Source organism: Suillus subaureus (assembly GCF_016647635.1).
Source record: "Suillus subaureus strain MN1 chromosome Unknown BJ212scaffold_67, whole genome shotgun sequence".
NCBI lineage: Eukaryota > Fungi > Basidiomycota > Agaricomycetes > Boletales > Suillaceae > Suillus > Suillus subaureus.
The window spans coordinates 72532-93777 of NW_024538623.1; the positions used below are offsets into that span (position 1 = coordinate 72532).

The following is a 21246-nucleotide window of genomic DNA, read 5'->3' on the forward strand; positions in this document are numbered from 1 at the left end:
ATGGTCAGTGACAAAGGGAAAACGGTTGCCGAGAGAGAGGTAGTGGCTGAGGATGACGACGAAGACAATATTATTCCTTGGGAGGTGACTCCTGTCAGAACCACGGTCAAGTGCAAGTTCGTATCTACCTGGTCTTCAACACCCTCCCTCACTGCCTCTGGATCTGGTACTACAGGCTCTGGTCCACCATCGAAACACCGTCAGTTTAGCGGATCAGTGGGGGCACTCTACGCAATCAATGACCAATTTTCAGCATTCAGCGACATCTTCCGAGCCTCGTCGCAATCACACACTTCAAGCCCATCTATTATACTGTCACCTCAGTGCAAACAGGTGGCCATGCGACGCGCACAGGAGCTAGAAAAGCATCTTGATGATGATAGTATGGCAGCGCTCATTGAAGCATTTCAGATGGACGTCAGCGCTGCTGATGCATATATGGTCATGACAGATGATGGTCCAAGGAAGTCTTTTGTTGATAGAAAAATCAAACATATTAACCGGCAGGTTCTGTAGATTCAAATACTAGTATTGTAGGTCTCTATTCACGTATTCTGACGAGCACAACAAATCCTATGGTAGTCCTCCCACATGGCGACCGCAATATGATCTCTGTCTTCAGTTGCCCGCTGCCTCTCTTCACGGTCAGCTGGTCCCTCTGCAAGGTCGCCTCTAGACTCGCCTGGATCGCAGTCAACAATGTCTTCATCGGCAAATTCTTCTATTTCTGTTGGATCGTGAATGCAAATAAAATTATGGATCGCACATAGGGCTGGGGGGATGCAAGCTTGCATCGACATACTATACTCTGGTGGGTGTACCAGTATCATGAACTGCCTCTTGAGCACCCCAAATATTCTCTCAATAGCATTACGAGCTTGAGTGTGCCGGAGATTATAAATTTCTTTTGATGTTTTTGGCCTGTCACAGCATTGAGAAGACACTACAGTGAGTTGTATATCACTCACCGAACTGCAGCTCACCCCCATTCAGCCAGATGGTACCAAACACCTTGGTATGGGACAAGGAGTGAGTCACATATCCCAAACCCAGCATCTGTGAGATAATATCTCCCTTCTGGAATATATAGGTCTGTGAGCCAGGCATTATTGTAGAGTGTCAAGTCTGATGTTGATCCGTCCCAACCACTGAGGACATACTGGAACTGGAGATCGAAGGAACAGCAAGCGAGACAATTTTGGCTGACACCACCTTTGCGGTTTCATGATAGTTGCCATTCTGCTGCAGACGGGCAGCATGCAATGTGGGTACCATCAATTGCCCCGAGTGCACCTGAAAAGTACGGGAAGAATTTAGAATTTTCCAATATTTCCTTTGGTATGGGTGCATTGTTGTGCGGAAGGGATACAAATTTGTTGTAGAATGGAGCTGAAGATATGGCAAGTAGGACTTTCTTGAAATATCTGATAAGGCCTGTGTGAGGCTACTGGTAGTACAAATATCTTTGCAAGGTGAACATACTTTTGTATTGTCATGTGAGAGTGCTGGAAGTGTTCTGCAACATGACGGCTTGATAACCCAGTCACACAGGTGTAGAGAAATATAGCAATCTGTTCATCAAGTGAAATATACTTTGAATCACAAAGTCCACAAGCCTGAAGTTCCTGTACAAGTGCATGAAATATGACCTTTCTCATCCCAAGCTCATTTTTGATCTGGTTGGGATGTCCGTTGACAAGCTCTTGCACCCATGCATGCCCAGAGAGGATCAAGGTATGGTAAGGCTCTTTATTGAGAAATGGGGTCATGTAAACAATTATAGCACCTATTATGAGCTGGATAACCATTGCTGCTGCCATTCGGAGGACATAGAACCAGTGAATTTGCTCTCTTGCTGCCAGTGGAGGCAGCATTGAGTCCTTAGTATGTGTGACTAAACCCTATGTCACTGCTGTTTGTATATATTGTGGTAAATGAAACTAACTGAGAAACAAACTGAGAAACAAACTGAGAAACAAACTGAGAAACAAATGGCAGCTGTCCAGGCCCTTAGAAGAGGTCCTAACGGGCTTCATTGTGCATAAGTCGCACGGCTTCCATCTCATGAATGTAGTTTGGCAAGAATTTGTTCTTCCCTGCTTCACATTGCGCAAGGATGCGCATGCGTCTACGAGAGTGATTGGGGTGGACTGGGAAACTCAGCTAAGGGGAAGCCACCACCAGCCCAAGAGTCGACACTGCTATCAGATTTGCCTTGGATTTGCCACGTGAAGTTTAGGCGACATTGAGAAACATTCTTGACATAATTGGACTGACCGTTTCTCAAATCTCAAATACTGTTCTATGTGCGATTGTATAGATATAGTGTATTCTGCATAATAGCTCAAGTTAGTGTGAATAACGTTTGTCAAATTGGATTCCTTCATCCTAGAGAAAATTTCGTCAAAGAACTAGCTCAATCCGGGAAAACCTGAGTTGCTTCTGTCCCCCACTTCCAAGATTCAACATGTCGCTAGTGCACCTCTCTTTGTACATTTCCCAAAGCTACTCGATTGGTAGCGTCATCTTCGCCCACTCCATTGGAACTGAGTACATCACGTTGGATACACTCTTCACAACCCTTGGTGGAAAGATGGATTTTGCACGTCCAGGCACACATCTGCAGAGTGTAAAGGCGGCCGTACCCATACATGCTGGGCCCAGATGCGTTTATCTTACTCTCACTCATCTTCAGACACTGACTGACTGTGTGTGTTTGCTTCTACAGTGAGGAATAAGAATCATACGTGTTCTATCAGCACTAATTGACTTGTGGACTGACCAGGATGAACAGTATCAGGACCTTACAGCGAAGGATGGGGCACTGTGTCACTGTTGACATCATAGCATAATGTCCTCAATCCCTCGCACATGTGAGCAATGGGAGTGCCAATGAGCATAGTGAGATTTGTGCTGACCCTTCCTGGGAAGTACGCCCTAGTTTTTACCTACTTACATGTCTTGACACCTCTTGGTACTAATATAATCCAATCTCGTGCTCACCGACCTCATACACATAATTGCCTCTGCTGAGAGTATATAGCTCCTGACGCCTGGCTGCTGTTGAAGGTGAGTTAGATGTTAGTTTTTCATTTGCTCTTTCCGTCTTCCCCCCGTCGCCGCACGCACCCACGATACCTAGATTTCTAACCCAATTGATTTGACTCCATCTCTCTCCCACCCCGCCCCTCCTTACCTACACGTACACACACTTACCACCTATGTCATAGACAAGCTCAGAGGCGGCGTAACTGCGGGTCTGACGATCTCACTTCTTGTGTGCCATGGTCGACAACACGCAAGCGACACCTCAATATCAATATCTGCCGAATCAGTGTTCGGGGGGCTCTTGAGCTATTTGGTAGTGGCTGTCTGGGACAAGAATGCTTCTGTTCATCTGGTATTGGTGCTGAGAATAGTGAACCAAGTCGCACCAATCACGCCTTACACAAAGAAGTAGCATCAAGGTCTTTGCATCAAAGTTTTCCGTCCTCGGGGTCACCCGATGTCTCATCACTTCGACATGCTACTCTGTGCATTTGTATGAGCATCGACTCGACTTCTTTTGGTACATCGAATGCGGGACTATTTCAATGGTGAGCGTATTAACTCCAGAAATCGATGCAGACGATGCAAGGTCCCTAGGAGCACCAAATAAAAACACAAACGATCATCCCTCGCAACACGGTTACTTCCTTATATCTATGCCTGGCATCGGATCCTCGCGGGTGGATTGTGGAGCGTTATCATGACCATGGATTAACACCCATCATGCAGCATCCCCAAGAACCAAACACGCACCTATCCAACACCACCTTCTTACACGGTTCCTCACTCAGCACCACTTCCGCTTCTTTACTTATGCCATCATCCACGAACCCACCAATGACGCGCTTGATGTAGAGGTATCTGCATACTGCTCGCGCACAAGAAGATGGCTGGAAGATGATCATGAGGAGCATATAGTGTATGCTGAGAGGAACTCTTTGCGTGAGCTGCATATCTTGTTTCTGAGCCTTGGGCCTGCGGGTGTCTTGTATCCCATTTTTTTAATGCTGCCTTGCAATTCATGTTCCTCTTTGCCAAGTTCCTTCGCGTTAACAACCCTCCATCCTCCGTGTGTTGCAGCCTGCCCTTGAGTGAAATCGGTTTCCAGAGCCGTACTGTGTTGTTAGACATTTGCGATATGTTGTATTTTGTGGCCGGGGTTCCATGGCAGCTGAAGCAGACCGGAGAAATCAGCGATCTGACATATAGAATCTAAATGGCCCCCCTCAGTGGAGTAGCCAGCGATGCAACAGGCATACAATGATAGCATGGCATGATTTAAAGATATGATTCTATACCGTGCGATTGTGCATATGTAGGACGGCACGAGCCAAGTGAATGAGCGCAAACGCACACGAAACACGAGACAAAGTTATCGAATGACAGAGTTCGAATAAATGACCTCACGACCGAGGCGAGGTAGGACGACGACGACCAAAGAAATATCCACAACAATTAACCTACATAGTAAACTTCTCCAGTCCCACCACTTGAGCCTTGTGCTTCTATTGGTCGTTCTTGAGATCCTTGTACCCCTGCTGCAGGTTGCCCTGGTTGTGCTGAACTGGTAGTTTCATTGCCATCTGTACGTTGCATGGCTGCGGCGGCTTCAGCGTCAGATTCAGGGGTAATGCCATATCTCTGCATTGTGTTTCAATGGAATAAAAGAAGAGCAGTAGCAAGCAACTCACGTCTTCATCGCGAGCAGGGGACACAAAAACGGTCCGTCTAGAAATCCTTACAGGAAATAAGTTGAAATTCCAGTGTCGGGGCTCGCGCGGCATTGATCGAAGTGAATCTGGAGGTCGCGTGCCGACACGCAGGGAACCGAACAAACTACGAAGGAGAGATGACGGGCTTGCAGGCGGAGCTGGTGCACTGTTTGTATCATTGCCGAAGAAGTCATTGCCCTGTATCAAAGTCAGGTTAGCAGGAGCTGAGATCAGAACTTTATACTAACATATCTCCCAACGCCTCTGTTGTTCGCGTACTGTTTGGAGACGATTGGGCGGAAGGCAAAGTCCTAACAACACAAATCAGCGAAGGATAGGGGTGTTTACAATTGATTAGCGTACATCTCTTGGTCGGATTGGACGTCTCTATTCAAAAAGTGAGATCAAGTAGCAAAGAGACGCAGGATTCACTTGCCTTGAACTTCGCGTTGGCCTTTGTATTAGCATTATCCGTACCCTGAACAAACCATAACCTTCAGGAAATAGAAAAGACGTCAAAACACAACGCAGATGCGCACACCCTGCTGTTTGAGCGCTGCCTCCACGCTCCATACATAGACCTTTGCGTCTAATCCAGCACTGGCAATGTATTTTCCATCGGGGGACATGACAACAGTCAAGACTTCGTCGTCATGCAAGAGTGGGTCTCCGACTTGCTGATTCGTCTTAAGATCCCAGATGCGAACGGAGTAGTCCCTTGCCGTGCTAACAAGATGGCTTTCAGTAGGGGACAGATAGAGAGATTCGACAGGGTTGGCATGACCCCGAAGAACGACCAGTTCCTCTCCATCAATCGACCGCCATTTGCGAATGGTGCAATCGAATGATGCGGAGAAGATGTATGCACCGTCCTTGGACCAACGCAACGACGTCACCTGGGACTCATGCCCTTTGATCTTGATGAGCAACTGCCCACCCTTTGACCACACACTGATCACCTCGTCCTCCCCACCGCTCGTGAATGTGTCGCCTTGTGGAGAGTATTGGACAGCATTCACCCAGCCATGACCGGTCTTTATTGGTGGTGCTATTTGTCGCCCAGTATTCGGGTTCCAGCGTCGTATAGTGCCATCAGCCGATCCACTTGCTACCTCCAGGGCATTGGGACACCAATCGAGGCACCTTACTTGACCATTATGCCCCTCCCATGGATCGCCAATCATACTGCCCTTCCTCATGTTCCATAGCCGTAGCCTGCCATCTAGACTTCCACTCACGACTATTGTTTCATCCGGCGATACTGCCATTGGGCCTATCCCGTGGCTATCCAAAGGCTTTCCTACCGGCTCTCCGTCTCTTTTCCACTGGCGAATCGAACAATCGTCCGACGCACTCAGTATATTGTAACTGTTGCAACTGGTGCCCACGCAGACAAGATTCCATATACATCTGGAGTGACCTTCAATGATACACTCCGGTATCAAACTTCCTGCTGGACGTCGTAGCATTGGTTTCTTCCATGATGTGGACCGAGTGTTGTGGTTGACGAAGTAGGACCGACCGAGTGGGGAGATGTGCCGTTCACATCCAGGAACGAGTTGAAGATAATCTGTACTCCACCATGAATTCCCCGTTCCTAGTGATATGTTCTTCGCTCACCTAGTCGTACTCCTGGTAGAGGTCGAATCGATGAAGACATGGCAAGCGTGTTGTCTTGATATTGTATTATACCATCCAATATCTTATACTGTTGCCATCGAGGAGGGAGCGCTCCGTTCCCGCCTGCTTCTTGTTGAGTAAGCCAGTGGGTATTTCGATATGGTTTTCTCACCTTCCCAAAGAACATCCTGGTACTGCTGTGCACCATATGGTGGTGGGTCCTTTTCTCCCGCTACAGGTCCCATACGTGCCGACGAGCCCAACGGCGCTTTTCTCCCCCTGACTGACGTGCTTGATTCAGCGTTTTCACGGGGCATAACCCTATTTGAGAAAGGGCGATATGTTTTACAGAGAGGTAGACAGTAAGCCTTGAGGTAATGCGCAAAATAAGAGTCGAGGATAAGAGATGGTGAAGGTGATGAACGAACCTGTTATGTAAACGCTCAGGTTTGCATGCTGTAGTTGCAGGCACCTTGCTGAGAATACAGGTTAGTGGCAGTGAGGTGATTCCTATCCGAATATCGATGCACCTCGGTTTGTTCCTTCTTACATATCACCACTTGTACCAAATCTGTCCGAGGCGAGCGCTAAGATATGCAATTCGCTTGAGCCCGGGACCCGACACATATCCAGATACCTGGACCAACAATGAGAGTCAATTTTGATTGTAAGAAGTGAACATGGAAATTGATGTTACATGCCCAGTTGGCACCTCTGAGAAGTGTGACCAAAGTAGAGAGGAATATGTGGTATTTATACATACAATGGTAGCGTGACATTCAACCCCGAGTGGAGTCATTCATAGATCCTAGTCAACGATCAATATCCTCTAGAGCATTAACACACTCCCCGTGCGCATGCGGAGTCCAGTTCTGCACTCTTTTGTCACGGCACCACAACCCAGGCCGCCCACCACCTCCCGGATCACGTTCCCATCAAATATCAAGTTTCCCGCGAAGAAGACCTTGCGCACCGCCAAGAGCAGGGTTCCAGAAAGCAGAACCGACTTCTCCGACAGTGGCTTCAACACGTGAATGTGAAGAAATTGACGGAGGGGGAGGGAGGTACATGAGGAGAAAGGGGACGCTAGATCCGAGTGCACAGGTGAGGGTTGCGATGGTGAATTTTGACTCTGAAAGGAGGAGCGCTACTGTATCCAGTTTAGATATGGGTATGGATGACTTGGATGGGAAGTGCCTGCAAGTCGACGCCACCATCAGATTTGCCATAGAAGGAGCGTACCAAATCTATGCACACTTGTGACAAACACTTCAACCAGAAAGCGAGAAGGGGTATCACAAAGGGGAGGGCGTTCCGGTGGTTGGATTAGCGGAGTATCTGAGCGTGTCGCAAAATTGTGTGGTGTGCAACTGGAAGCGCACCTGGAAAAAACCAGAGACACGTACTGAACTACTGCGTCCCATTAGCACATTGGATAGTGTGATTTACATCGATGGCAGTCACAGTAATTCTAAATCTCGGTCATGAGTACAGTGCAATCCAGGAAATGAGACGATAACATGGGTGTGATAGCTGGGTGCGAAATATTCCATAAATGCACCCGAGAGAGAGGAGAGAATATCTTCGATTGACAGGGAGTGTTTCAGCAAACGACAGGCTCATGACTGACGCGGAGTGGGACGACGACAACTAAATAAGAGTCCACAGCAGTTAACTTCGTAGGAAACATCTCCCGTTCCGCCAGTTAAGCCTTGAGTTTGAGTTTGATTTTGTGCTGGTCGTTCTTGAGACCCTTGTGCCCCCGGCGCAAGTTGGCCTGGTCGTATTGAACTGTTGGCCTCGTTGCCGTTCGCACGTTGCATAGCTGCATCTAATTCCGCCTTGGTGGGAGGGGCGATGGCAATTCTCTGCAAATGGATCGATTTCGATGTATCAAAAAGGTGATGGGAGCCGCTCACATTTTTCTTGCGACTAGGAGCTACATCGATGATGTCGCTGGAGGTTCCTCGAGGAAATAAGTTAAAATTCCATTGTCGGGGCTGGCGTGGTATTGGTCGAAGAGCATCTGCAGGTCGAGTACCGAAATGAATGGGACCGAGTAAATGGCGCCAACGAATGAGAGACGATGGGCTCCCAGATAGAGCGTAATGAGGCGTGTGGTTTGTATCGTTGCCGAAGAAATCATTTCCCTGTATCAAAATCAACTTAGTAAGGCCCACGGATCGAAAAAATTACACCAACATATCTCGCCGAACCTCTGGTATTGGCTTGATGTTTCGGTTGGGCTGGGTGTCCCTAATAAAAAGTTGAGATCAAGTGGGAAAGGGATGCACGACTTACTTGCCTTGAGCTTCGCATCGGTCTTTGCATTAGCCTGAACAACAACCAAAACCTTTAATAAATAGAAAAGACATTGAAAACGCAATGCAGATACGCACACCCTGCTGTTTGAGCGCTGCCTCCACGCTCCATACATAGATCTTTGCATCTAATCCAGCACTAACAATGTATTTTCCATCGGGGGAGATGACAACAGCCAAGAGTTCGTCGTCATGCAAAAGTGGATCTCCGACTTGCTGGTTCGTCTTGAGGTCCCAGATGCGAACAGTGTAGTCTGCTGATGCACTAACAAGATGGCTTTTATTAGGTGACAGACAAATGGATCTGACGGTATTGGTATGGCCACGAAGAACGATGAGTTCTTCCCCATCAATCGACCGCCATTTGCGAATGGTATAATCGACTGATGCGGAGAATATGTATAGGCCTTCCTTGGACCAACACAACGACGTCACCGGGGACTCATGCCCCTTGATCTTGATGAGCAACTGTCCATCCTTTGACCACACACTGATCATCTCGTCCTCCCCACCGCTCGTGAATGTGTCGCCTTGTGGAGAGTATTGGACAGCATTCACCCAGCCATGACCGGTCTCTATTGGTGGTGCTATTTGTCGACCAGTATCCGGATTCCAGCGTCGTATGGTGCCGTCTTCTGATCCACTTGCAATCTCCAGGGAATTGGGAGACCAATCGAGGCACATCACTTGATTATAGTGTCCCTCCCATGGATCGCCAACCATACTGCCCTTCTTTATGTTCCACAGCCGTATTTTGCCGTCTGGACTTCCGCTCGCAACCATTGTTTCATCCGGAGATACAGCCATCGAGCACACCTGTGCCCCGTGGCTATCCAAAGGCTTTCCCGCCGGCTCTCCATCTCTTTCCCACTGGCGAATCGAACAGTCCTCGGAAGCGCTCAGTATGTTGCAAGTGGTGCGCAAGCAAGCAAGGCTCGATATGCAGTGGGAGTGACCTTCAATGATGCACTCCGGCATCAAGCTCCCTGCTGGACGTTCTGGTGCTGATTTCTTCCATGACGTGGTCCGAGTGTTGTGGTTGACGAAATAGGACCGACCGAGTGGTGAGATGTGCCATTCGCATCCAGGGACGAGTTGAAGATAGTCTGTACTCAGCTATGAGTTCCTCGCTCCTAGCGATATACTCCTCTCTCACCTAGTCGCACTCCTGGTAAAGGTCGGTTTGATGAAGCCATAACCAGCGTGTCGTCTTGATAATGTGTTCTACCATCCGGCACTTTGTACTGATGCCATCGAGGAGGGAGCACTCCATTCCCGCCTGTGTCTTGTTGAGTAAGTCAGTGGGTACCCCAATACGGCCTTCTCACCTTCCCAAAGAGCATCCTGGCGGTGCTGTGCGCCATATGATGGTGGATCCTTCTCTCCCGCTACAGGTCTCATACGTGCTGATGAGTTCAACAACACTTCGCTCCCTCTGGGTGACGTGCTTGACTCAGCCTCTTGGCGGAGCATGATCCTGATCGGGAAAAGACGATGTGCTTTACCGAGAGGTAGACAAGAAGCCTTGATATTAGTAATGCGCAAAATAAAAGTCGAGGATAAGAGATGGTGGAGGTGGTGGGTGGATCTGCTAAACACTCAGATTTTCATGCTGTAGTTGCAGGCACGCATATTAGTGGCAGTGAGGTAACTTCTGTTCGAATTTCCATGCACCTCGGTTTGTTCCGTCTTACATATCACCACTCGTACCAAATCTATCGGCGAGCGCTAAGATATGGACTTCGCTTGAGCCCAGGACCAGACATATATCCAGACACCTAGACCACCAGTGATAGTCAATTCGATTGAAAGAAATGAACATGCAAATGAAGTTACACGTCCAGTCGGCACCTCTGAGAAGTGACTCAAGCAGAAAGGAATACGTGGTATGTATACATACATACAATGATAGCGTGACGTTCAACACCTGAGTTGAGTCATCTATAGATGGATGACCATCCGAGTCAACGACCAATGTCTTCAAGGGCATCGACACACTCCCCAAGCGTATCCGGCGTCCGGTTCTGCACTCTTTTGTCACGGCACCACAACCCAGGCCGCCCACCACCTCCCAAATCACGTTCCCATCGAACATCAAGTTCCCCGCGAAGAAGACCCTGCGCACCACCAAGAGCAGGATTCCAGAAAGCAGACCCGACTTCTCCAAGCGTGGTTTCAACATCTGGATCAGAAGAAACTAGCGGAGGGGGAGGGAGGTGCATGAGGAGAAAGGGGACGCTGGATCCGAGTGCGCGGGTGAGGGTTGCGGTGGTGAATTTTGATTCTGAGAGGAGGAGCGCCACTGTACCCAGTTCAGACACGGGCGTAGGGGATCCAGATGGGGAGCGGTCTTGAGCGTGCATATGCCATACGCCCTCCATCTCGCGAACGTAGTTTGGTGAGAATTTCTTCTTTTCCGCTTTGCATTGCGCAAGGACGCGTATGCGTCTACGGGGAGGTGTGATTGGGGTAGATTGGGAATCTGAACTAAGAGGAAGCCACCACCAGCCGAGCAAGTCGACGCCGCCGTCTGATTTGCCACCGACGCGTTTGAGTGACATCGAGAAATATTCTTGAAGCAATTGAGCGACCGTTGCTCGAACGCTGTTCCACGCGCGACTGTCGATAGTGTCCCGTGCATCACAGCTTAACTTCAGTACGGCCTTTGTCTAAGATCTGCCTTGGTTAGATTTTAATCAATGGTGACAGGAAGTGGGAGTTCGCAAGTAACTCGGTGATCAAATTCTAAGGGATGGATTTGCCAGAGCCTAGAGGTTGGCTAATTAACCGTCTAAGGGAAGCTGCAACCGAAACCAATCCGGGAAAACCCGGGCTACTTCACTTCTGCTTGAACCTCTTCCTCCACTTCCGAAAATCGACATGTCTTAGTGCGTCTCTCTTCATACACATCCCTCTAACTAGCTACTGACACACCCACCGGATTGCCAGCGTCATCTTTGGCCGCGCCATTAAAACCGAGTACCTCACGTTAGGCACACTCTTCGCGACCGGTGGTGCCGTGTATGCATCGCTTGGTGGAAAGAAGGATTCTGCATCTTCAAGCAAACCTCTTGCAGAGCGCGTGAAAGAGGCTGTACCCATAAATGCTGGATCCAGGTGCGTACATTTTCACTCTCACTGGCCTGCAGACACAGACTGACCGTATGGTCTACAGTGAAGAGGAACAATTGTATGTGCTCTATAAGGACCAAACGACTCGTGCTGCAGCACGGACTGACCAGGATGAACAGCATCAAGAACTTTATTGCAGAAGCCGAGAAGGAGGGCGGGGTAGCGCATCATTGATTCGGGTTCTCGTCTTAATATACAGTGCGGATCGGCCAGGATGTAGTTACCTTGATGCATGTCAGAGACATACCAGTGCAATAACCTCTGGAAATAGATCTTTGTCTCGCTCTCATCGTTGCTTTCGTCGACGTCCAAGCCTATGTCGGAGCTGCTTCCTTTTCGGTTCATAATTACTCCAAAGTGATTGTGTTACAGTTGAAAATATTCACCGTCGTTGCATCGCAACTGCCAGATCATCACTAGTTTTAACTGTGTGATTTTACACCAACAACGTTCTCTTACTCATTCCCTCACCAACGTCCATGTCTTCTGCCATATAACGACACCCGCACGACAAAGTCAACTATATATTATACCACGACCATGAACATGGACTATAATGGCACCACACGAAAACACCTGACCCTCTTGAACACCTCCAGCTCGCCAACAGCAGCGAGTTCTCTCCCTTCCCCGCCCTACTCACCCCCTCCAAACCGCAGCACACCACCCACCAGCGCCCACGCACAAGGCGCGTCTCCCAACGACGCGACCAAAGCCCCCAAAGCCACCCGCCGGCAATCTTCCATCTCCTACGTATCCTCCCGCGTCGACGTGTTCTCGCGACACGGGACAACCGTGGCTGATGCCTCGATAGCAACGGATACGGTACATGGAACGGGAGGTCTATTCGAAGGACACAAAAGGACTTCACGCTCGATGAAGAGGCGCACCATAGTAGGGCTCGAAGAATTGCGCGGAATAAACGCACTTGGGGAAGCCCGCACACGTGTGAGCGTTGGAAGTGCCAGTGCCAGTGCCAATGGGGGCATAGAGAGAGCTGCACTGACATTGGCTGAGAAGTACGTCCGGATTTCCGCGTACCTATATTGATGCCAACGGAATTCAAATTTCAGGCACGCCGACCTCCTACACGCAATTGCAGCCGCTGAGAGTAGACGCCTCGAGCTAACTGGTCAACTGGCAGCTGTTGAAGGGGATCTGGCAGAACGTGAGTCCTTTCTTGATGTTTCATTTCGTGCTTTTGTATCTCCCTCGGTGCCGTTGTTCCGCATTATATCCACCAGCACACATGCGTAAATTCCTGATCAAAGCGAACTGACCCTCTCTCTCTCGTTTCTTAGTAAAGCGCAAATGGGAACGTATCGTCAACCGCGAACCATACCACCCCACTCTTCCCTCATCAACACCCACTGCTTCTGTCGTAGATGGCCTCAAAGAAGGTGTAAGATTACTCGCAGCAGGTCTGAGCGACCTAAGTGACCTCTCTTCTCCGATCCCCTCGCCGGCTCCTCCAATCAACACAGAAGAAACTGTGGATGTTCCGAGGCGTCACGCACAGCGTGTGAGTGACTCGTCCACATCAACGTCAACACAACTCTCGAAGAGTTCCGCGTCATCTGTCTGGGACGAAGACATGTCCCTTTCTTCTGGTATCGGCGCGGACAACAGCGAACGACATGTCACGAATCAAGCACGAGACAAGGAAATGTCAAGAGCAAGACAGGAAAAAGTCTTTCGTCGACGATCGCGCGATCTTTCGCATCCTCCGACTGCATTTACGAGGCATGCCACTTCCTATAATAGCACGAGCACTAGTGTGGACCTCGGGCGAGGGAGCGTGGAACTGGACTCGACTACAGAGGTCGTTCGTGGTACATTCAATCCGGGAATAGACGCGTCCGTTGTAGCGGTAGCTTCAGAATTCGATGCAGACGGTGCAGGGTCCTCGGAGATACCAAGCAAAAACACGCTCGGTAGCAAACGCTCCTCCCTAGCGCCGCCTTCATCGATGCCTGGCGCGGGATCGCCCGCCGTAGCTGGTAGTGGATGGGGGAACGTTGGTCGCAAACTTGGAGGTGATGTGTGAGTGATGTCCCCTTCCCACTTTTGAGTTTGTTTGGCGCATTCGCCCCCGCTTCTCTTCGATATTTCATCACATTCAAACTAACACTCCATGACAGATTCTCCAAAAGTCAAAAACGAGCCTCCAGTCTCCTCTCGGACGTCTCCCAATCCATTGTATCAGCATTAACCCCAGGGCCAGTAGCAACCTCCCCCGCACCAGTTCCAACATCAATACAAACATCAACACCTTCCCTTTTCCCATTCCCCTCATCCCTCCGCACACCTTCAAGCAGCACCATCTCCTTAAGCACACCAAGTGCGAGCTCTCCACTGACGCGCCCCACGTACCCGCACACTCGCACCCATACTCATGCCCCGGCCCCGCGTACAAACAGTTGGCTGGAAGATGAGGAAGATGAGGATACGGTGAATGCTGGGGGGGTCATGATGCCGTCTGTGCTTACGCCCGATTCACTTGCACCCACCAAAAAAGAAACAGCGACAACGACGAGTTTCGATGACGATGACGACTGGAATTGGTAGCAGTTACCGTTGTCCGCTTTTGACGCTCTCTGGCTGTTTTTGGAAGACGAAAATTAGGCTCTGCGTCTGAGTGTGCGTATTATTTTTTGTTCTGTGCGGTATTACTCGTACTCGATGTGTTGCATCATAACAGTCGAAATTACGTGTAGTCAATGAGTTTGCTGAGTGATCGGTATCAATGAGTAGTACTAAATTCCCAACGAGACATTCCTATATGGCGTTCATGTAGATACAACTGTTTGCAGGCACCAGGTACATAGCGGGGGACGAGACAATCCACAAGAGCACAAGAGACATGAGAAAAGCTCTCGAGCGATGAAAGAGACAGTTTCAGATGACCGCCTATCTGCCGCGACGTCGGAGGAAGTAGTATGTAGACAGACAGACGTGCGCATGCGTGAGAGACTCGCAGGGATGAGAGGTGCCGGTGAAGATTCTGATGCGGGAGGCCTAGGGCCTAGGCAGGCAAGCGATGGGCCCGTCGGGATGATTGTGACATCAAGGGGTTCACAAAGGGAGATGAATTTTTGTCGAAGGAGGGTATATTGAACTGAATAGGAACATTAAGAGATGAGTGAGCAAGGGGCACAGTATTAATGTTGGGAGGCAAGGTAACTGTTGGGCTCATCAGATGCTTTAGAGTCGAACAACCTCAATGGCAAGGGCATCGATCATTTCTCGTAAACGATAAACGATTGTAATTGGCTGACCACGCTGACGTAACTCAAGACGGGGACCTTTTACATAATGTTACATGAAATTTCTTAATATTTTTGTCCACCCCCGCATCAGCAGGCATCAGCGCTGCAGCTCGCGTCAGTCGCATCATACGATATGTCGTTCACTTAGCCAGGCCCGTAATTTCAAACGGTAACGAAATGACACTCGGTGTCGAGGACGAAGCTCGGCCGAGTTGCCAATCAAACCAGACAGTATCAAAATCAATTGCATGTACGGTTGATGAGTTAGTGAAATTCTCGAGTGGTGAAAGAGACAGATTCATCGGACGAGGACAACCAACTCACTTTGTAGGAAGTTTCTCCCGCTCCGCCTTGCGTCTGTGTTGGTTTTCTTGTGCCCCAGTTGCAGCTTGGCCTTGTGCAGCTGACATGTCGGCGCACGGAGGGAGTAGTAGACAGCCAGGCGAGCGTGAGAGACTCGCAGAGATGGAGGTAAAGATCTTGATGCGACAGGCAGGCATGATGGACGTTAACGTTGATGGTGGGCCGGATGATAATGACACTGATCAGACTTTGTCACATAGTCAGCCTGCACAGACCTTAGACAAGCCAAATCCCGCACTAGTTTCTGATTCGAATCAGCAAGTTGCACTGCCGGTTCGGAGCCTGCCGCTGGACTTTATTGATTTCTTGAGGGGACTGTTACATTGGCGACTAGTTGTCCGTCGTACGTTGACGTTAATACATGTCTTGAAGGAAGCACCGCCGTCCCTATTGCCAGGCCCAGAGATTAGATTCATCACAAAGCGTCCAAACAAGTGCCTATAGAAACAAGGTGAGTACTAATATGCAAAAGCACACATAGAATCCGCGAAGTGCAGGAGCGGTAGTATCGATCGGCACTAGAAGACGGAACCAGCGCGGTAAGATTATGTCAGCGGATATCGCTGATGTGAGTGGTCCTAAAAAGGCAGTGTACGGGGGGCTAGACCCTTGAAACGGGACATTGTCCACTACCGCTGTTATCGCACATATAGAGCCGAATGAAATTCGACCAAACGTTGCCACCCTCTATAAGGATGTGATCAAACTTACTTTTATATGTCATAGACAGTCTGAACGCGTTCTGGTTGCCACCCTGCATCACTTCTGAATCAAAGAATAAAATCAACATCAGAGTTGGCTCGAATTGGCGTCCTGAATTCCAGGTGTCTTTTGACGTTTGAGGCACTTACACATTCACGATCATATTTTAGAATTGACCAGACAGCCATTGTACCTCGTCTGACAGGCAAAGCAACAGGCACTTACGAAAGCCTTCATGGCGGAATCTCGTCACGGAAATGTCGGAACGTTGAATGCATAATACAGTCACGTAAGTATGTGTGTAACTCGCCCACATCCAACGTTCCGCTGTACATAAATAGAGCCACTTGAAAAGTTTCAATGGCCAGTTTGCACATTTTTATTTAGACGAAGATAGTTCATAATGGTCGCATTTGCTGACCTTTCACTCTCCTTTCTTACCGGCCTCTCTGGCCTCACAGTACGCGATGCTTCTTCAGGATCTCTCGATGCAGCCTGTACAGGGAATACCCAACTTGAAGTTCGAAGCACAGTTTGCTCGCAAATCGCAGCGGCACTCACCTCGTCCAGCTCTGTAGTGTATTACCCTGGTGCGTACTACTTCCAGTCCAGTCCTGGGTAGCAGTGAACCCAAATTGCTACAGGCTCGGCTCAATATATCAAGGACAATTATCACTGGGCTGCGTCTAGTAATCAGGCCTCTCAATGTTCCTTTGAGCCTGCAACAGCTGAAGACGTCGGAGTCGCGGTATGTGCGAGGCGAACAAGTTCAGTATTCACCTCCTGATGTGTTCTTCACATCAGCTTCGAATTTTGGGACAGACGCAGACACCATTTGGAGTGAGTAATACTGATTTTGGCTTCCATTATATCTTCACGACTGACTGTCACAAAGGTTAAAAGTGGAGGACACGCCACGAATGCAGGCTTCTCTTCCACATCAGGCGTCGAAATTGCGTTGTATTCTTTTTCAGATGTTGTGTACAATTCGACCACACAAACAGCAACTTTGGGCATGGGTTTGATATGGGATGAAGTCTATGTTGCACTTGAACCGTATGGCATGACTGTCGTAGGGCCGAAAATCACTGGCATCGGAATCGGAGGCATTACTCTTGGAGGAGGTATGGTTTTACCAAGGTCCACCACCGAAATGAAGCTTATTTTATTTGTTTACTAGGATATTCGTATTTGACTAATCAGTATGGTCTGGGTATCGACAGCGTCGTGGCCTACGAACTTGTTATGCCCAACGGGACAGTGGCTGATATCACAGAGTCCACAGAACCAGATCTGTTCTTTGCGTTGCGGGTAAGTTTCCAGCGGTCTAATCACGTCACCTTTCTTAATTTTCTGTGATATGTCAAGGGTGGATTCAATAACTTTGTGCGTAGCGCCGACTGATCTGTTGGCGAACGTACTGACAATAGCAGGGCATCGTGACGACCGTTACTGTCAACACACATCCTCAATCTCAAGTCTGGGTAAGGACTCGAAGTCTGAGTAATTGTACGCTGACAATCATTTCATGTGCAGGGTGGACTTGTCTCGTATTCGCAAAACCAATGGGCAGCAGCAAGCTCAGCTATTGCCAACTTTTCGGCGAATGTCACCGATCCAAAGGCATCCATGTACAATGCATATAATTATATCTCTGGAGTGGTACGTCAGCTATCGCCATTCCCCGGTTACTACTCAGCGACTGACCTACATGTCTCGTTGCAGCCAATAATGGCGAATATCCTCTTTTATGATGCTCCCACACCCCCTGAGGGCATGTTCGACGAGTTCTTGGCAATTCCTGCTATCGTAGCGGCCGTTTCTACCAGATCCTACGTAGATCTCGTTCAGTCTCTTCCCTTAAATGCTACTGCTGGGCTTAGGTAAGTTCATGTGGAACATGTCACTATCTGCTCTACTCACTTGAAGACAGAACCGTGTTCAGTTCGGTGGCAATGGAGGACGTTACAGTCCCTGTATTGGACATGATTGTGAATGAGACAACGGTAACTACTCTCCCTTTTGATTGGACACACCGTTAACGCACAATATTGGTCAGTTCTGGAGCAAAAAATTGGCAAGCTCCAGTGCTGGAATTGTCACATATGGCGTAGACGTCTTCCTGCCCACGATCTACGACCATGTAGCTTCGCCGACCGCATACCCACCATCACGAAGTCAAGGTTACTCATTCATCGAATTGTTCTATGGTTGGACACAATCGAACTATGATAGCACCATATTCGACGCTGTCAGCGCAAGTACCCAGCATATGCTACAATCACTCGTCAATGACGGCCAGGACGTCGCGGGTGTTGCCGTGTACCCGAACCATGCACCTCCTAACACGAGTTTAGAGACAATGTACGGCGATAATGTACCTCGTTTGCAAGCTATCAAGAACGCTGTCGATCCGGATAATGTGATGGCGTTGACGGGTGGTTGGAAATTCTAGTCCCAATTTGATTGCAGAAAGATGTATATTCACATTCGTTTTCACCTATACCCTACTTATCTGGGCTGGAATCTTTTACATATAGTACGTATACTTACTATGTACGTCCAACAGTCGTTACGTTTATCACCGAGCCAGTATAGTATATCAGTCAATACGAACCAATTATCGTAGGTTGACACTGCCAATGTAAGTCACAGAATTTAGAAAGCGCCGGTTGTGCCTCTTCATAAGGTAGGTAGACCGGGTGTGGTACGAAACAGTCGGTAAACATGCACGAGAGGGAAGAGCAAGGTACCATCCAGAAGCTGGCACTTTCACAAAACCCTTATTCCTAGCTACTTCAACACAAAATTCTTATCATGACATCAGGAACATAACGGATTCATTTAATAATGGCGTTCAAAGTAAGGCTGTGAAAGTCTTGGTTGGTTAATTCTCGACGACGGGTCATATATTTATACCTGGAATGTCGATCGAGTAATTAGGGTAGAGTTATTTTCTCGTTTCCGCAGTGAATGCTTATCGCTTACTAAGCGCTTGCAACACTGGAACAAATATTGCCTCAAGGCGTTAATCATTGGCCTGTTACTTCACATATTCACAATGAGCAAAGGTAAATCGTCGAGGGATTCAACTCAACTCATCCACAAATCTAGCGAAGCAGCAGCTGGTGGAAGTCAGGTACGTGATTTTCGAGGATCGCTTATAAAATTCACTCCACTTCAAACACTAACATTGACGCATCCTCCGTCTAGCACCAACCCCGGCGTGGTAAAGTCCGTCGGTTTCTTGGGGAGGTCAAGGACAAGTTAAGGATCTCGGTGAGTCAATGGGCATGTGTAGTGAGTGTCCTGGCATACGACTAAGATTGCAACAAGCGCTTGAAGGATTCCCGTAGCCATAGCCCTGCTCCCCCGAATATCAGGGTGGGTTCTCAAACTTGCCCTTTAGTCACTGTGCTCTTTCTAAATTTTGGTGGCCACGCAGGATCAGGTCGTGCCGTCTGGTATAGAAGTGGAGGCTGATACCCAATCGGCTCTTCGGGATGCAGAAGAGGCTACAAAACGCATGTATCCACTTTCTAGACCTGCGATAACTGTGGCGTCTGTTGGCCAAGACGCACAAGCGGATCTCGATGCTGCTGACAGTTTCCAGGACACATATCTCAAACCCCTCAGGATATTCGACGAAGTTGTTGAGAAGATTGCGGATGTATGCAGGCCCACCTCTCGATCCGATCCGAACTAATTGAGTTCTACAGGTACATCCATATGCGAAGATGGCACTGGGCGTGTTGTCTTTTGCAGCCAAAGTATGTTTTTTTCCTTATCTCTTCCTATCTCCCACCGCTTAGCAACCATCTGTACAGCTTATTCTAGCTCAAACGGATCGCGACGCAGCAGTGCTCAAACTTCTCAAGAAGATATATGAAGTTTACAGCTTCATGACACAAGACGAGAAGCTCAAACAACTTTTGTCGATGCATGTTATCCTTGGAAAGATTTCTCAGCAGACCCGTGAATGTGCTCAGTTTATCACAAATTATTCGGAAACCAAGAAATTTTGTGAGTGTCACAAGCTATTGCGCTCTGTACCGTCTCGAGCTGCTACATAATTACAGGGAAGAGACTTGCAAAGGATGTCCTCTCGGAAACGGACGATACCATCAAAAAGTACATTGACGTGTTCCAGGGGCTCATGCAAAACTTCCGGGACCAGGTTGCTCGCGACGTAGCCATAGGCGTTCACGACATAGCCATACACGTCCACCGTACGGGTAAGGGTTCGGACGTCCTTGTGACTTGACATATATTCATAATTTTTAAGAAGAAATATTGGACCTCAGCGGTATGACTTATGCAGAGGGCGCGGGACTAGATACCAGGAAACAATGCCTTGAAGGGACGCGCACAGATATCCTTTCCCGGATCACGGAATGGGTCAACAGCACCGGAGACAATGTTCCATGTGTCCTGTGGCTATCTGGCCCCGCAGGCAAGGGCAAATCGGCCATCGCCCACACTATTGCTAAGTGGGTCAACGACGTGGGAGGGCTTGGTTCGTGTTACTGTTTTGACCGCCAGCGAGAAGCAGATCGTCGCCATGAAAAGATCTTTTCTACGATCGCGCGCGACTTGGCTGACCGTGATCCGGAGATGAGGCGGGCATTGGCAGATGCAGTCAGGCCCGCGAATTCGCTCAAGAAGACGGCAGATATCATCCAGCAGTGGCAGAAGATTCTTATTGAACCACTGGAGAAGTCATCTGGGTCAACTGGGGAGCCCATTGTGATCGTGATCGATGCACTGGACGAGAGCGGTGGAATAGAGACACGGAGAGACCTCCTCCGTATTCTAGCTGGCAATCATCAAAATCCCGCTGTTCCCAAAATCACAGACCTCCTTTGCAACTTCCGCTTCATCGTTACCTCTCGCCCACTTGATGACGTCAAAGACAAGTTTGGTGACGTTCAGCATATTCGACAGATGTCGATGGATGATATTCCACGAGTAGATGCAGAGCGCGACATCCATGCTTATGTATCCAGGGAGTTGGAAGGGCTGGATTTCCAGGACAGAGAGTTCGCAGTCCTCGCGGAGAAAGCCGATGGACTTTTCGAG

General features: G+C 48.8%; 7 protein-coding genes across 7 annotated transcripts; 4 read left to right on the forward strand and 3 right to left on the reverse strand.

Annotated features, from left to right (window-relative positions):
* Positions 1-4410: 4410 nt before the first annotated feature.
* On the reverse strand, positions 4411-6255 carry BJ212DRAFT_960452 (WD40-repeat-containing domain protein). Its single transcript, XM_041344456.1, has 7 exons — positions 5999-6255; positions 5300-5945; positions 5197-5238; positions 5124-5147; positions 5009-5071; positions 4740-4958; positions 4411-4689 (listed from the first exon to the last, which is right to left on the reverse strand). Exons 2-7 carry the CDS (start codon positions 5942-5944, stop codon positions 4504-4506), a joined length of 1179 nt encoding a protein of 392 aa, XP_041186556.1. The 5' UTR covers position 5945; positions 5999-6255; the 3' UTR covers positions 4411-4503.
* Positions 6256-7315: 1060 nt separating this feature from the next.
* Positions 7316-10174, reverse strand: BJ212DRAFT_1487060 (WD40-repeat-containing domain protein; the record flags this gene model as incomplete). The annotated part of the gene is made up of 8 exons (XM_041341221.1): positions 7316-7530; positions 8011-8248; positions 8300-8530; positions 8577-8626; positions 8682-8715; positions 8780-9807; positions 9858-9980; positions 10030-10174. 8 exons carry the CDS (start codon positions 10172-10174, stop codon positions 7316-7318), a joined length of 2064 nt encoding a protein of 687 aa, XP_041186557.1.
* On the reverse strand, positions 9943-11262 carry BJ212DRAFT_1571147 (uncharacterized protein; the record flags this gene model as incomplete). The annotated part of the gene is made up of 4 exons (XM_041342065.1): positions 9943-9980; positions 10030-10313; positions 10376-10479; positions 10748-11262. 2 exons carry the CDS (start codon positions 11260-11262, stop codon positions 10392-10394), a joined length of 603 nt encoding a protein of 200 aa, XP_041186558.1. The 3' UTR covers positions 9943-9980; positions 10030-10313; positions 10376-10391.
* Positions 11263-11651: 389 nt separating this feature from the next.
* Positions 11652-12007, forward strand: BJ212DRAFT_1285160 (uncharacterized protein; the record flags this gene model as incomplete). Its single annotated transcript, XM_041331869.1, has 3 exons — positions 11652-11818; positions 11877-11891; positions 11944-12007. Coding segments are annotated over 3 exons (246 nt in total), but the record flags the coding sequence as incomplete, so codon positions are not given.
* Positions 11953-14476, forward strand: BJ212DRAFT_1396305 (uncharacterized protein). The gene is made up of 4 exons (XM_041337204.1): positions 11953-12852; positions 12907-13001; positions 13135-13876; positions 13975-14476. Exons 1-4 carry the CDS (start codon positions 12374-12376, stop codon positions 14399-14401), a joined length of 1743 nt encoding a protein of 580 aa, XP_041186560.1. The 5' UTR covers positions 11953-12373; the 3' UTR covers positions 14402-14476.
* A 628-nt stretch (positions 14477-15104) lies between these two features.
* On the forward strand, positions 15105-15993 carry BJ212DRAFT_960587 (uncharacterized protein). The gene has a single exon (XM_041344457.1). The coding sequence runs from the start codon at positions 15280-15282 to the stop codon at positions 15907-15909; it is 630 nt and encodes a 209-aa protein (XP_041186561.1). The 5' UTR covers positions 15105-15279; the 3' UTR covers positions 15910-15993.
* A 472-nt stretch (positions 15994-16465) lies between these two features.
* On the forward strand, positions 16466-18825 carry BJ212DRAFT_1438885 (uncharacterized protein). The gene is made up of 11 exons (XM_041337747.1): positions 16466-16757; positions 16812-16915; positions 16972-17007; positions 17063-17291; positions 17348-17478; positions 17536-17553; positions 17601-17651; positions 17704-17829; positions 17893-18050; positions 18101-18173; positions 18227-18825. The coding sequence occupies exons 1-11, from the start codon at positions 16571-16573 to the stop codon at positions 18620-18622; spliced, it is 1509 nt and encodes a 502-aa protein (XP_041186562.1). The 5' UTR covers positions 16466-16570; the 3' UTR covers positions 18623-18825.
* The last annotated feature ends 2421 nt before the right edge of the window (positions 18826-21246 follow it).

Excerpts from the sequence above, each read along its gene's own strand:
- BJ212DRAFT_1438885 (XM_041337747.1), top strand. The coding sequence starts at position 16,571 with ATGGTCGCATTTGCTGACCTTTCACTCTCCTTTCTTACCGGCCTCTCT. Across the intron at positions 17,652-17,703 it reads ATCCTCAATCTCAAGTCTGG|GGTGGACTTGTCTCGTATTC; the intron begins GTAAGGACTCGA and ends TTTCATGTGCAG. Across the intron at positions 18,051-18,100 it reads AATGCTACTGCTGGGCTTAG|AACCGTGTTCAGTTCGGTGG; the intron begins GTAAGTTCATGT and ends ACTTGAAGACAG.
- BJ212DRAFT_1396305 (XM_041337204.1), top strand. The coding sequence starts at position 12,374 with ATGAACATGGACTATAATGGCACCACACGAAAACACCTGACCCTCTTG. Across the intron at positions 12,853-12,906 it reads GCACTGACATTGGCTGAGAA|GCACGCCGACCTCCTACACG; the intron begins GTACGTCCGGAT and ends TTCAAATTTCAG. Across the intron at positions 13,002-13,134 it reads TGAAGGGGATCTGGCAGAAC|TAAAGCGCAAATGGGAACGT; the intron begins GTGAGTCCTTTC and ends CTCGTTTCTTAG.
- BJ212DRAFT_960587 (XM_041344457.1), top strand. The coding sequence starts at position 15,280 with ATGACACTCGGTGTCGAGGACGAAGCTCGGCCGAGTTGCCAATCAAAC.
- BJ212DRAFT_960452 (XM_041344456.1), bottom strand. The coding sequence starts at position 5,944 with ATGATTGGCGATCCATGGGAGGGGCATAATGGTCAAGTAAGGTGCCTC. Across the intron at positions 5,072-5,123 it reads GTCCAATCCGACCAAGAGAT|GACTTTGCCTTCCGCCCAAT; the intron begins GTACGCTAATCA and ends TTGTGTTGTTAG. Across the intron at positions 4,690-4,739 it reads CCCCTGCTCGCGATGAAGAC|AGATATGGCATTACCCCTGA; the intron begins GTGAGTTGCTTG and ends AACACAATGCAG.